Source organism: Mobula hypostoma, chromosome 24 (genome assembly GCF_963921235.1).
Source record: "Mobula hypostoma chromosome 24, sMobHyp1.1, whole genome shotgun sequence".
NCBI classification, from domain to species: Eukaryota; Metazoa; Chordata; class Chondrichthyes; order Myliobatiformes; family Myliobatidae; genus Mobula; species Mobula hypostoma.
In genome coordinates, this window is record NC_086120.1 from 1,581,790 (window position 1) to 1,595,306 (window position 13,517).

Here is a 13,517-nt window from a genome sequence, read left to right on the forward strand (position 1 = left end):
AGGCCAAAGGCAGCATGGTTTCCTTCAGGGGAAATCTTACCTGACAGATCTGTTGGAACTCTTTGAGGAAGTAACAAGCAGGATAGACAAAGGAGAGTCAGTGGGTATTGTTTACTTGGATTTTCAGAAGCCTTTGACAAGCTGCTGTAAATGAGGCTGTTTAACAAGATGAGAGCCCATGGTATTTCAGGAAGGATACTAGCATGGAGAGAAGATTGGCCGATTGGCAGGACACAAAGAATGGGAATAAAGGGGGCCTTTTCTGGTTTTCTGTTGGTAGATAGTGCTGTTTACAGTGGTGGGTATTAGGATGCTTTATTTCCTGTTATATGTTAACGATGTGAATGATGGAATTGATGGCTTCGTGGCCAAGTTTGCAGACAATACAAAGATAGGTGGTGAGATAATTAGCTCTGAGGAAGCAGGGAGTCTCTGGAAGGACTTGGACAGATTGGGAGAGTGGCAGAAGGAATGTGGTGTAGGGAAGTGTATGGTCATGCACTTAAGTAGAAGGAGTAAAGGCATAAACTATTTTCTAAACGGGGAGAAAATTCCAAAATCAGAGGTGCAAGGGGACTTTGTGCAGGATTCCCTAAAGGTTAAACTGCGGGTTGAATTGATGGTAAGGAAGGCAAATGCAAAGTTAGCATTCATTTCAAGGGGTCTACAATATAAGAGCAAGGATGTAATTCTGAGGCTTTATAAGGTAACGGTCAGACTGCATTTAGAGTATTGTGAGCAGGTTTTGGCTCTTTATCTAAGAAGAGATGTGCTGGTATTGGCGAGGGTCCAGAGGTTCACGAGACTGATTCTGGGAATGAAACATGTGAGGAGTATTTGATGGCTCTGGGCCTAGACTCGTTGGACTTTAGAAGAATGCAGGGATATCTCATCATAACCTATTGAATATTGAAATGTCCAGAAATGGTGATGTTTCCTATAGTGGGTGAGTCTAGGGCCAGAGACCCAGACTCATAATAGAGGGATGTCTATTTAGAAGAGAGATGAGAACAAATTTCTTTAGCCAGTGGGTAGTAAATGTATGGAATTCATTGCCACATCACCGAACATATTTAAAGCAAAGGTTTAAATATAGGTTCTTGGTTAGTCAGAGCATGAAATGTCACAGGGAGAAGGCCTAAGAATGGGGTTGAGAAGGATAATAAACTGGCCATGATGGAATAGGGAGCAGACTTGCTCAGCCGATTGGTCTAGTTCTGCTCCTATCCCTATCCCATCTCTGCAGTAGAAGAATCCCATCAGTCCAGCAGCTCTTTTGCCCAGGTGAAAGATATCTGCTCTGAAAGTTACTGTGGATGTGATTCATCTCCTTTCTGAGCAGTCAGCTCAGGTGTAGGTATCACATTACAAACAGGAAAATCCGTTCATTCCTTAGATACTCAGCCACTGGTCTGGGGTCCTTGGACACAAGTCCTTCTGACATTGGAACAGGCTCTTGCTATATCCTCTTACTTTGTAGGAATCTTAAACATCTCTTGTCAATTTTTCAGTTTTCCTGGTCTAATCTCCAGAACCCTCTCCTCAAAGCCAAAGGTTTGTATTAAAACAGCCACTGATTCACTCATATCATTAGGCAGGGGAACTGTTCACTGACTGTGCGTGAGTCCAGAAAATATGGTTGTCCCCTGAGGTGGACACACAAATTACTCAGTTCTGTTGAAGTCTGACAGGAGTCAGGTTCTCTGGCACTGAACTAGGCACTGGATATATACACAACAGAGATACGTCTGCTCAGAATTCCTAGCAGAGATCTCCTCACAAGTATCAAAGGATATTTACCTGAATATGGTAAGCTGTCCCAAAGGCAAACTGAACAGATGTGGTGGTCCTTTATTTTAAAGGAAAGAGAGAGTGTCCTTTGACACCTTACATATGCTCATCAGGTCAAACATGCGATGATTCCAAACTCGACCTCCCTCAAGTGACAAATCCGTGATCCTCCATGCCGAACAGCATTGGGAAGAAGCAGTGAGGATGGCAAGAACATAGAGTTCTTTGGGAGGGGACTTCAATGACCATCACCAGCACCACCACAAAGAGAGAGCTGGTTGAATCCTGATAGGTCAGTGGTAGCAGACAGTGAGGAATAACCAGGAGAAATTGCCCTTCCTTCCACACTGACCGGTATCCATCCCAGTCTGAGCTTCCCAAAATTCCCCAGGATTGATCTGGCTCTACTTCTGACCCAGGCCCAGAGTAGATCCACACCAGGATAGAATCAATCACACCGGAACAGAATCACACCGGAATAGAATCACACGAGAATAGAATCACACCGGAATAGATACACACCGGAATAGAATCACACCGGAACAGAATCACACCGGAACAGAATCACACCGGAATAGAATAACACCTCAAAGAATTACACCGGAATAGAATCAAACCAGAACATATCCACACCAGAACAGAGTCTCACCAGAACAGATCCACCCCAGAACAGATCCACACCAGAACTGAGTCTCACCAGAACAGATCCACACCAGAACAGGGTCTCACCAGAACAGAGTCTCACCAGAACAGGGTCTCACCAGAACAGGTCCACACCAGAACAGGGTCTCACCAGAACAGAGTCTCACCAGAACAGGGTCTCACCAGAACAGGTCCACACCAGAACAGGGTCTCACCAGAACAGGGTCTCACCAGAACAGAGTCTCACCAGAACAGGGTCTCACCAGAACAGGTCCTCAACAGAACAGGTCCTCACCAAAACAGGTCCTCACCAGAACAGGGTCTCACCAGAACAAATCCACAATGTTTAAGAGCAGTTTGGATAGGTACATGTCGGGATAGTAGGGATACGAAGGACCTGTTCTGGTGCAGATCTTTGGGAGTAGGCAGTTTAAATGGTTTTCAGCATGCTCCAGATAGACCAAAGGGCTGCTTCTGTGCTGTACTTCTCTCTGACTCTGACACGAGAAATGATCCAGACCAGAATTGTTCCACATCAGAACTCAGCATCCATGAGGTGCTCTACAGCAGCAGAATCAGGACTGTGCCCTTCCCACGATACGGCCCTCGGTAGCTGTCCCCATTACATTAAAAGCTGCACACACTGGTTGCGAGTGGGAGGGAGAGGGGATGCTTTTAATGAGGTGTGTTGGTTCTGCAGTAAGCAGCCTGCAATGATATAGCAGTGAGCGTCACTAACTGCTTCCTTGTGATCCCACAGCAATGCTCGGGGTCCCTGTGTGAGCGGCATGGCTTGGAACAGTGCAGCTGTGGTGCCCAATCTGCGGAGGAGGAGTGTCACCTCTGCTGCCAGCTGTCAGGTATGGCAGGATCATGGAGGAAGGGTGCGGGCACAGCTGGGCACTGTGGGGGTGGTTGAGAGGATGGTGCATTGGACAGGGGTGGTGGTCTCTGTCTGCCGAGGACCCAGGGGCTGAGCACCAGAGAGTAAAGGTCAGTGTGGGGCATCAGGGCCTGGGTCCTGGGCCAGGGACAAGGGACCTGGAACCAAGGAATGAATGGGCTTCACTCGGCCAAGGATGGCCCTCAGCCCATCTGCGGTGAAGTTTGGCAGGGGTCAACAAGCTAAGGGTCAAAGTCAAACAGAGACTGGTGCTGCACCACCTAGCCACCCATCCCTTCACTAACCCACCAGACATCTTCACAATCCAGCGACCCCATCAACCACTCAGACCTGCACACATCCATGCTCCTCTTAAATGCACCACCATCCTCTTTATTGCCCCATTAAAACATTTACTGTTAACCTCTTCATGGCCCCGTCATGGCTCCACCCACTTCACCATCTTAACCACCTCTTCACAGCCAATTCACCACCCGACCACCTTACCCATCCCCTCACTGCCCGATTCACCACCCGACCACCTTCCCCACCCCCTCACTGTCCGATTAACCACCCCACCACATTACCCACCCCCTCACTGTCCGATTAACCACCCCACCAACTTCCCCACCCCCTCACTGCCCGATTCACCACCCCACCACATTACCCACCCTCTCACTGTCCCACTCACAACCCCACCACATTACTCACCCCCTCACTGCCCGATTCACCACCCCACCACATTACCCACCCCTCACTGTCCGATTAACCACCCCACCAACTTCCCCACCCCCTCACTGTCCAATTCACCACCCCACCACATTACCCACCCACTCACTGTCCAATTCACCACCCCACCACATTACCCACCCCCTCACTGCCCCACTCACCACCCCACCAACTTACCCACCCCCTCACTGTCCGATTCACCACCCCACCACCTTACCGACCCCCTCACTGTCCGATTCACCACCCCACCACCTTACCCATCCCCTCACTGCCCGATTCACCACTCCACAATCTTACTCACCCCCTCACTGCCTGATTCACCACCCCACCACCTTACCCACCCCCTCTCTGCCCCACTCACCACCCCACCACCTTACCCACCCTCTAACTGTCTGATTCACCAGTCCACCACCTTACCCACCCCCTCACTATCCCACTCACCACTCCACCACCTTACCCACCCCCTCACTGTCCGATTCACCACCCCACCACCTTACCCACCCCCTCACTATCCCACTCACCACTCCACCACCTTACCCACCCCCTCACTGTCCGATTCACCACCCCACCACCTTACCCACCCCCTCACTATCCCACTCACCACTCCACCACCTTACCCACCCCCTCACTGCCCGATTCACCACCCCACCACTTTACCCACCCCCTGACTGCCCCACTCACCACCCCACAACATTACCCACCCACTCACTGCCCGATTCACAACCCACCACATTTCCCAGCCCCTCACTGCTGGATTCACCACCGCACCACCTTACCCACCCCCTCACTGCCCCAATCACCACTCCAACACCTTAGACACCCCCTGAGTGCCCGATTCACCACTCCACCACCGTACACACCCCCTCACTGCCCACCTCACCACCACACCACCTTACCCACCCCCTCACTGACCCACTCACTACCCCACCACGATACCCACCCCCTCAATGTCCGATTCACCACTCACCACCTTACCCACCCACTCACTGTTCCACTCAGCACCCCACCACCTTACCCACCCCCTCACTGTCCAATTCACCACCCCACCACCTTACCCACCCCCTCACTGTCCAATTCACCACCCCACCACCTTACCCACCCCCTCACTGTCCGATTCACAACCTCACCACCTTACCCACACCCTCACTGTCCGATTCAGCACTCCACCACCTTACCTACTCCCTCACTGTCCAATTCACCACCCCACCACCTTACCCACCCCCTCACTGTCCAATTCACCACCCCACCACCTTACCCACCCCCTCACTGTCCGATTCACAACCTCACCACCTTACCCACCCCCTCACTGTCCGATTCACAACCTCACCACCTTACCCACCCCCTCACTGCCCCACTCACCACCCCACCACCTTACCCACCCCCTCACTGTCCAATTCACCACCCCACCACCTTACCCACCCCCTCACTGTCCGATTCACAACCTCACCTCCTTACCCACCCCCTCACTGTCCGATTCACCACACCACCACCTTACCCACCCCCTCACTGTCCGATTCACCACCCCACCACCTTACCCACCCCCTCACTATCCCACTCACCACTCCACCTCCTTACCCACCCCCTCACTGTCCGATTCACCACCCCACCACTTTACCCACCCCCTGACTGCCCCACTCACCACCCCACAACATTACCCACCCACTCACTGCCCAATTCACAACCCACCACATTTCCCAGCCCCTCACTGCCGGATTCACCACCGCACCACCTTACCCACCCCCTCACTGCCCCAATCACCACTCCAACACCTTAGACACCCCCTGAGTGCCCGATTCACCACTCCACCACCGTACACACCCCCTCACTGCCCACCTCACCACCACACCACCTTACCCACCCCCTCACTGACCCACTCACTACCCCACCACGATACCCACCCCCTCAATGTCCGATTCACCACTCACCACCTTACCCACCCACTCACTGTTCCACTCAGCACCCCACCACCTTACCCACCCCCTCACTGTCCAATTCACCACCCCACCACCTTACCCACCCCCTCACTGTCCAATTCACCACCCCACCACCTTACCCACCCCCTCACTGTCCGATTCACAACCTCACCACCTTACCCACCCCCTCACTGTCCGATTCACAACCTCACCACCTTACCCACCCCCTCACTGCCCCACTCACCACCCCACCACCTTACCCACCCCCTCACTGTCCAATTCACCACCCCACCACCTTACCCACCCCCTCACTGTCCGATTCACAACCTCACCTCCTTACCCACCCCCTCACTGTCCGATTCACCACACCACCACCTTACCCACACCCTCACTGTCCAATTCACCACCCCACCACCTTACCCACCCCCTCACACTCCGATTCAACACCCCACCACCTTACCCACCCCCTCACTGTCCGACTTACCACCCCCTGACTGCCCCACTCACCACTCACCACCTTACCCACCCACTCACTGTCCAATTCACCACCCCACCACCTTACCCACCCCCTCACACTCCGATTCAACACCCCACCACCTTACACACCCCCTCACTGCTCCACTCACTACACCACCACCTTACCCACCCCCTGACTGTCCAATTCACTGCCCCACCACCTTACTCATCCCCCACTGTCCGATTCACCACCCCACCACCTTATCCACCTCCTCACTGCCCGATTCACCACCCCACGACTTTACCCACCCCCACACTGTCCCACTCAGAACCCCACCACCTTACCCACCCCCTCACTGTCCGATTCACCACTCCCACCACCTTACCCATCCCCTGACTGGCCGATTCACCACTCCACCACCATACCCACCCCCTCACTGTCCGATTCAACACCTCACCAACTTACCCTCCCCCTCACTGTCCGATTCACCACCCCACCACCTTACCCACCCCCTCACTGTCCCAGTCACCACTCACCACCTTACCCACCCCCTCACTGCCCCACTCACCACCCCACCACTTTACCCACCCCCTCACTGCCCCACTCACCACTCACCACCTTACCCACCCCCTCACTATCCGATTCACCACCCCACCACCTTACGCACCCCCTCACTGTCCGATTCACCACCCCACCACCTTACCCACCCCCTCACTGTCCCAGTCACCACTCACCACCTTACCCACCCCCTCACTGCCCCACTCACCACCCCACCACTTTACCCACCCCCTCACTGCCCCACTCACCACTCACCACCTTACCCACCCCCTCACTATCCGATTCACCACCCCACCACCTTACGCACCCCCTCACTGTCTGATTCACCACCCCACCACGTTACCTACCCCCTCACTGCCCGATTAACCACCCCACCACCTTACCCACCCCTCACTGTCTGATTCACCACCCCACCACCTTACCCACCCCTCACTGCCCGATTCACCACCCCACCACCTTACCCACCCCCTCACTGTCCGATTCACCACTCCCACCACCTTACCCATCCCCTGACTGGCCGATTCACCACTCCACCACCATACCCACCCCCTCACTGTCCCAGTCACCACTCACCAACTTACCCACCCCCTCACTGCCCCACTCACCACCCCACCACCTTACCCACCCCCTCACTGTCCCAGTCACCACTCACCACCTTACCCACCCCCTCACTGTCTGATTCACCACCCCACCACGTTACCCACCCCCTCACTGCCCGATTAACCACTCCACCACCTTACCCACCCCTCACTGCCCGATTCACAACCCCACCACCTTACCCACCCCCTCACTGTCCCAGTCACCACTCACCACCTTACCCAGCCCCTCACTGTCTGACTCACCACCCCACCACCTTACCCACCCCCTCACACTCCGATTCAACACCCCACCACCGTACCCACCCCCTCACTGTCTGATTCACCAACCCACCACCTTACCCACTCCCTCACTGCCCAATCCACCACCCCACCACCTTACCCACCCCCTCACTGCCCCACTCACCACTCACCAGCTTACCCACCCCCTCACTGTCTGATTCACCACCCCACCACCTTACCCACCACCTCACTGCCCGATTCACTACCCCACCACCTTACCCACCCCCTGACTGTCCGATTCACCACCCCACCACCTTACCCGCCCCCTCACTGACCCACTCACCACCCCACCACCTTACCCACCCCTCACTGTCTGATTCATCACCCCACCACCTTACCCACCCCCTCACTGCCCGATGTATCACCCCGCCACCTTACCCCCATCACTGCCCGATTCACCACCCCACCAGCTTACCCACCCCCTCACTGCCCGATTCACCACCCCACCACCACCTTACACACCTCGTCCCTGCCCCACTCACCACCCCACCACCTTGCCCACTTCCTCACTGCCCCACTCAACCCCCCACCACCTTACCCACCCCCTCACTGTCCGATTCACCACCCCACCACATTACCCGCCCCCTCACTGCCCCACTCACCACCCCACCACCTTACCCACCCCCTGAATGTGCAACTCACCACCCCACCACCTTACCTACCCCCACACTGCTCGATTCACCTCCCCACCACCTTACCCACCACCTCACTGCCCCACTCACCAACCCACCACCTTACCCACCCCTCCCTGTCTGACTCACTGCTCTGTGGATGGTGATAGAGAGCATACAGCTCGGGGGAGAGGTCTGGCTTTGGATACAGCTGTGCAGCTTAGGTTCAGTGTGGAGGGTCAGCACAAAGCAGTTCACCAGACAATGATGTCTGCGAAATCAAGGAGATAGTTAGTGACTATAACAGGAACCTGTCCTGCTGGTGTTGGGATGTGGCCAGGGGGACTTTGTGTGTGGACCTGTGAGATGGAGACTTGTTTAAGGACGCTGGCTCTGACAGAGCAGGTTTTGGGAGAATGGAAGGTCTTGCTTTGACATTAGGTCAGTGTGAAGCTGGTGCAATATTCAGTCCTCCCATCAGAGACCTTGCTTTCCCGCCATGTCCTTTCCGCCATATTTTGGACATCCTCACTCAGAAATGGGCTTACCTGGTGCTGCGTTTTCAATGCCACAGGACTGAATTTCTAACCTCAGTCGCAATTCTCCAAATGCTGCAGAATTGCAAGGTTTGCAATTTGATCGGCAATTTTGGTTGTTACTACATGTTTCAAACATTTGAAGGAGTGACAGTATAGAACGCTGGCTCCTGGAGTGCCCAGAACCCTAGTACCTGCTGTGTTGGGAGTACTAGCTCCTGGTGTCAACTGTTGTACATCACCCATCTGGGGCACTGGGTGAGGAAATGTCGTCCACACTTTCTGTGTTTGAAAGATTGTAGGGCATACTCAGTGAGTTCCTACAAGTAATGGGTGGACATTCATTGATTTGCAGAGTGGACAAAATAAATAGCAAATGACATTTAACACCAATGTACAAGGATAGTACAGACTAGTAGGTGGTATAGAGAGACATTGCTCGGAAGTGTAATAAGTGTGCTGGACGAGGAAAGGGATCTCAGAGTGAAGTATACTGTTTGCTGTTTCTGTGCTGTGCTCTATGACTCTCTGGTTAAAGGTGATGGCACAGGTTAGCAAGGCTATAAAGAAAATAATAGTATTTCGTGGTGGAAAATTTATGTTAAATCTGTATGGAACCTTGGTCAGACCTACTTAGAGTCCTGCATGGTTCTGGTGGGAACAGAGAGAGTGCAGGGAGCAATGATATATGTGAAACCAGGAATGTGAGGTGGTAATTTTCAGCTCTCAGACTATGCCACACAGCATTGAGTGTGAAAGCTAGGGTAAAACATAGAGAAATGTGTGACCTGTGAGTCATGTGGTCATACACACCAATGAAGAAAGTCTCTCAAGTCCCAGCAACATTTTTGCTGGCAATCGAGTTGATGCAGGGGTAAGATGATCCCTGGGAGCTTGGGGTGGAGTTGCAGGGAACTGATCAGACGGCAGATTGCTTGTGAATAGGGCTGATGGCAAAGTCCCTGCAGAGAGTTTTGCTGGTGCTATTGGAGTAGACTGAAGCTAATGTGGCAGCAGTGGTGCTGAAAGAGAGAAAAAGAAGGTGTCAGGAGAATTGGGAAAAAGAAGCAGCAGCAAGAGAAGGAGGACAGTTTGGACAGGTTACAGCAGGAGAGCACAAGATGGTCTAGGATTGGAAATGTACTGGAGGCCGATATACAAACGTTTGTATATTACAGCCAGTTACAGAAATCAAAAAGGCCAGCAGAAGGGGTAGGTTTGACGATACAGCTGTAAAAACCGTGGTTAGACGCTCCTGCATTACTACGAAGAGTTCTGAATATTGGACTGAGAAGAACATTCAGTCTTGGAGAAAACAAACCCAGAATAGCCTGGTCAAATTAGATAACAATGCACACCTAGCCCACTGGAACTCAGAAGATTAAACTGTAATTTGATTGAATTTTTAAGAGATTAAGTGGAGCAGAAAGGGACAATTTCCACTGGTTGTATACCTGGGATGTGGGAGATAAGCCAGAAATGATGTAAGAAAGACCAAGTGGCAGATGTTTTGGGATACTCTTTTGTAGCTGCCGATGACGCAAGTACAGTTTGGATAGTCAATAACAAGGTTATGGGGAATATGAAGAATCAGTAGCTACGCTACACAGCAGGCAGGATACCAGGCATCTCATGAAACGAATTAAGAGCCATTCCACCCTACCTCCTCTTGGCCTCTCCTGACTCACAGAATCATTTGTGGTTTGCATCAAAATTGCAGCGTACATTTTCCAATGCTGTCCAATCAAGAAAGGAGCTAGTCAGCCTATTTTGAGATAATACTCCCAATGGCCCACTCTCAACAATGGAACAATGTTATTAAATGTGCTTCCAGCTCCCTTCTGCTCAATGTGATCTACAATAAAACAGCAAAAAACAATATCATCAAAGTTGCTGGTGAACGCAGCAGGCCAGGCAGCAAAAAACAATGATCCTTTCCCATCTCAGCTCGATAATGGCATACTGCAGCAGTGAGCAAAGGGCCAGCTCCCCCGCAGGGGATGAGCTGCCAAGCCACACTTTAAAGTGAGGAAGGGAGGTGTCAGACATACTGTTATTACTTGTCCTGACCTTGAATTACAGAGGTATCACATACAAAATACAGTAAGAATTCAGCAAGTCAGGCAAAAGGAGGAACCTAATAGGACAGTGGACCACAAAAGAAATGGAAGGAATGCATTGAGTCTGACAGCATGTGTAGTTTAAGTGCTCTAACTCCATCTGGAGTACTGTGAGCAGTTCCGAGCACTGCACTGTAGGAAGGATGTGCTTAAGCCAGAGGCGTTACAGAAATGATTCACAATTATGTTAACAGGACTGGAGGCTTGAGTTACAAGGAAAGATTGGAGAGGCTGGGGCTGTTTATCACTGGACTGAAGGAGGCTAAAGGTGCTCTTATGGTTATGGAACTTTATAGAATCAGGAAGAGCATAGACAAGGTGGATGGTCACAAGTTAGCAGAGTCTAAAAGCAGTGGGCATAGAGTTAAGACGTTAGGGAAAATTTTAAAGGGGGAATGGAGGGGCAAGTTTTCCACACAGAGGGTGGTAGCTTATGGATGTGGAAGAGATGGGTAATTATTACACTGTTAAAAAGACATTTGGACAGGTATATGGATGGGAAAGGTTCGGGGGGATATGAGCCAGATGGGATTAGTTCAGGAAGACACCTTGGCCAGCATGGGTGAATTGGGCAGAAGACCTATTTCTGTGACTCACAGTGAGGGTATTTGACATCCTAACCAAGGAGGAGAACCGGAGGCTAGCTACAGTGAAACCTGCCCATCACACCCACTGTGCAATTCGATATGGGAACTGGCTTCAGATGGGTACCCTGTAAGTAAACCCTTTTCCAGCAACCTCTCCCCCTCCTTGATGGGACATGGCCTCCTGCCACATCTTGTTCAGCCATCGCCCGAGCAGGATCTGAACCTGTTGGCTTTGGGTTGTAGGTAGTCACTGAGGCCACATTTAGTTCACTAACTGGACTGGCAGGCACTGTGCCTTAGCAAGTAGAGCCACTGCCTCCCATCTCCAGCGGTCTGGGTTCAATCCTGACTGTGTGGAGTGTGCACGTTCTCTCTGTGGCTGCGTGTATTTCCCCTGACATCCGAAAGATGGGTTCATAGGCCACGGTAAATTGATCCTAGTGTGTAGGTGGTGGTAGAATCTGAGAGAATAAATGAGAATTGATGGTCTGTACCAAACTGGGTCCATCAGGTCGCCGTACAAACTTTGTGCTACAAATGTCTGTAATAGAAAGTTGGACTCCCCTCAGAAGGCTGTAGGTAATCTCATACTTCCTGCAGTAATACCTCAGTCGAGTGGGAGGTTGGAAGTTAATAGCTAATGTGCGCATGCGCCGGTCGTGCATGCAGCTGGTTGCAGTTGCTCCGTAATTTCTTACTTTTAAACTTTTTAACTTAGTTATTTGTTGTATTTTTTTTCTCACGGTAACATGTTGAAGCTGCACCCTCTCTAACATGCTGGTGGAGAGAGTTTTATTTGTTTTTTTAGCGCTGGAATTAGTTATTTTTCACCAATTTCCCCCGGGATCAATAAAGTATGACTATGACTATGGGAGTGTGGATTAACTGAGATAGCCTGGTGGAAGTCCAGCGCACTGAAAGTATGGCAGGGTTGAAGGGCTGGAAGGGCTACTGACCATGCCAGCCTATCTGATTGCAGGGAATGACCGCTCTTGTGCCAGCTCCTCCTCAGCCCTCCTGCAGCAGTACTTCAACGGGACGCTGTTCACAAAGCCCCCCGGTTCACCCTGCCGCAAGAAACAGGGCTACTGCGATACCTTTAGCAAGTGCCGCTTGGTCGATGACGACGGGCCCATCGCCAGACTGAAAAATGCCATCTTTGATCCCACGGAGTTTGCCAGCATCTGGGAGTGGATGAGGGTGAGTGTTTGTGAGGGTCAGGTCCAAGTACAATGCTGTGTGTGAGGTTGGTTGTGTTACAGTGCCAGCAACAACAGATCTGCATCAAAACAACAGCTTGTGTCGTATCGCGTAATAGACTCTTCCTCAGAACTAGATACAGCGTGTTCTGGGGATGATGTACAGTGTGGTAGATTCTCCCCTCAGTATCATGAACCCTGCTGGCCTTGCATCTATACTTGGTAATTGTTGTCTTATCTGGAGTCATTAAGCCCATGTGTTTTCTGTTTATCCTTGTTATTTATTTTAATTGGCACGGGTTTTCAGCCTACTCTAATTATTTTAAGATGGTGCTACTGAATGTGGGTGACAGCTTACTGGTAGTTTTCAAGGTAAGGTATTCGACTAAATACTTTAATTAATAACACTTTTTATTAAACGATCACCGCAAACAATGGAGAGGTGAGCAAAGGCAAGGCTGATCCGAGGGTCAAGGCGTGTGGATGCGAGACGGAGTCGGAGTGAGGTCGAGGCATGTTCCAGGTGAAGTGGGAACTCCGGAGACGATGTAAGAGAGTGGAGTGGAGAGAAGTTGGAGCAAAGTTATTTCAGAGCCCGTCCACCTAAACTAGA

The 13,517-nt window shown here is 51.7% G+C and overlaps 1 protein-coding gene across 1 annotated transcript in view; it reads left to right on the plus strand.

Moving 5' to 3' along the window:
• si:ch1073-396h14.1 (disintegrin and metalloproteinase domain-containing protein 10) overlaps positions 1-13,517 on the plus strand; it is a 137,415-nt gene that overhangs the window by 109,381 nt on the left and 14,517 nt on the right. The window contains exons 13-14 of the mRNA XM_063031997.1: positions 3,194-3,293; positions 12,685-12,905. Coding sequence (XP_062888067.1) covers positions 3,194-3,293; positions 12,685-12,905 — 321 coding nt within the window. The remainder of the gene's footprint in view (positions 1-3,193; positions 3,294-12,684; positions 12,906-13,517) is intronic.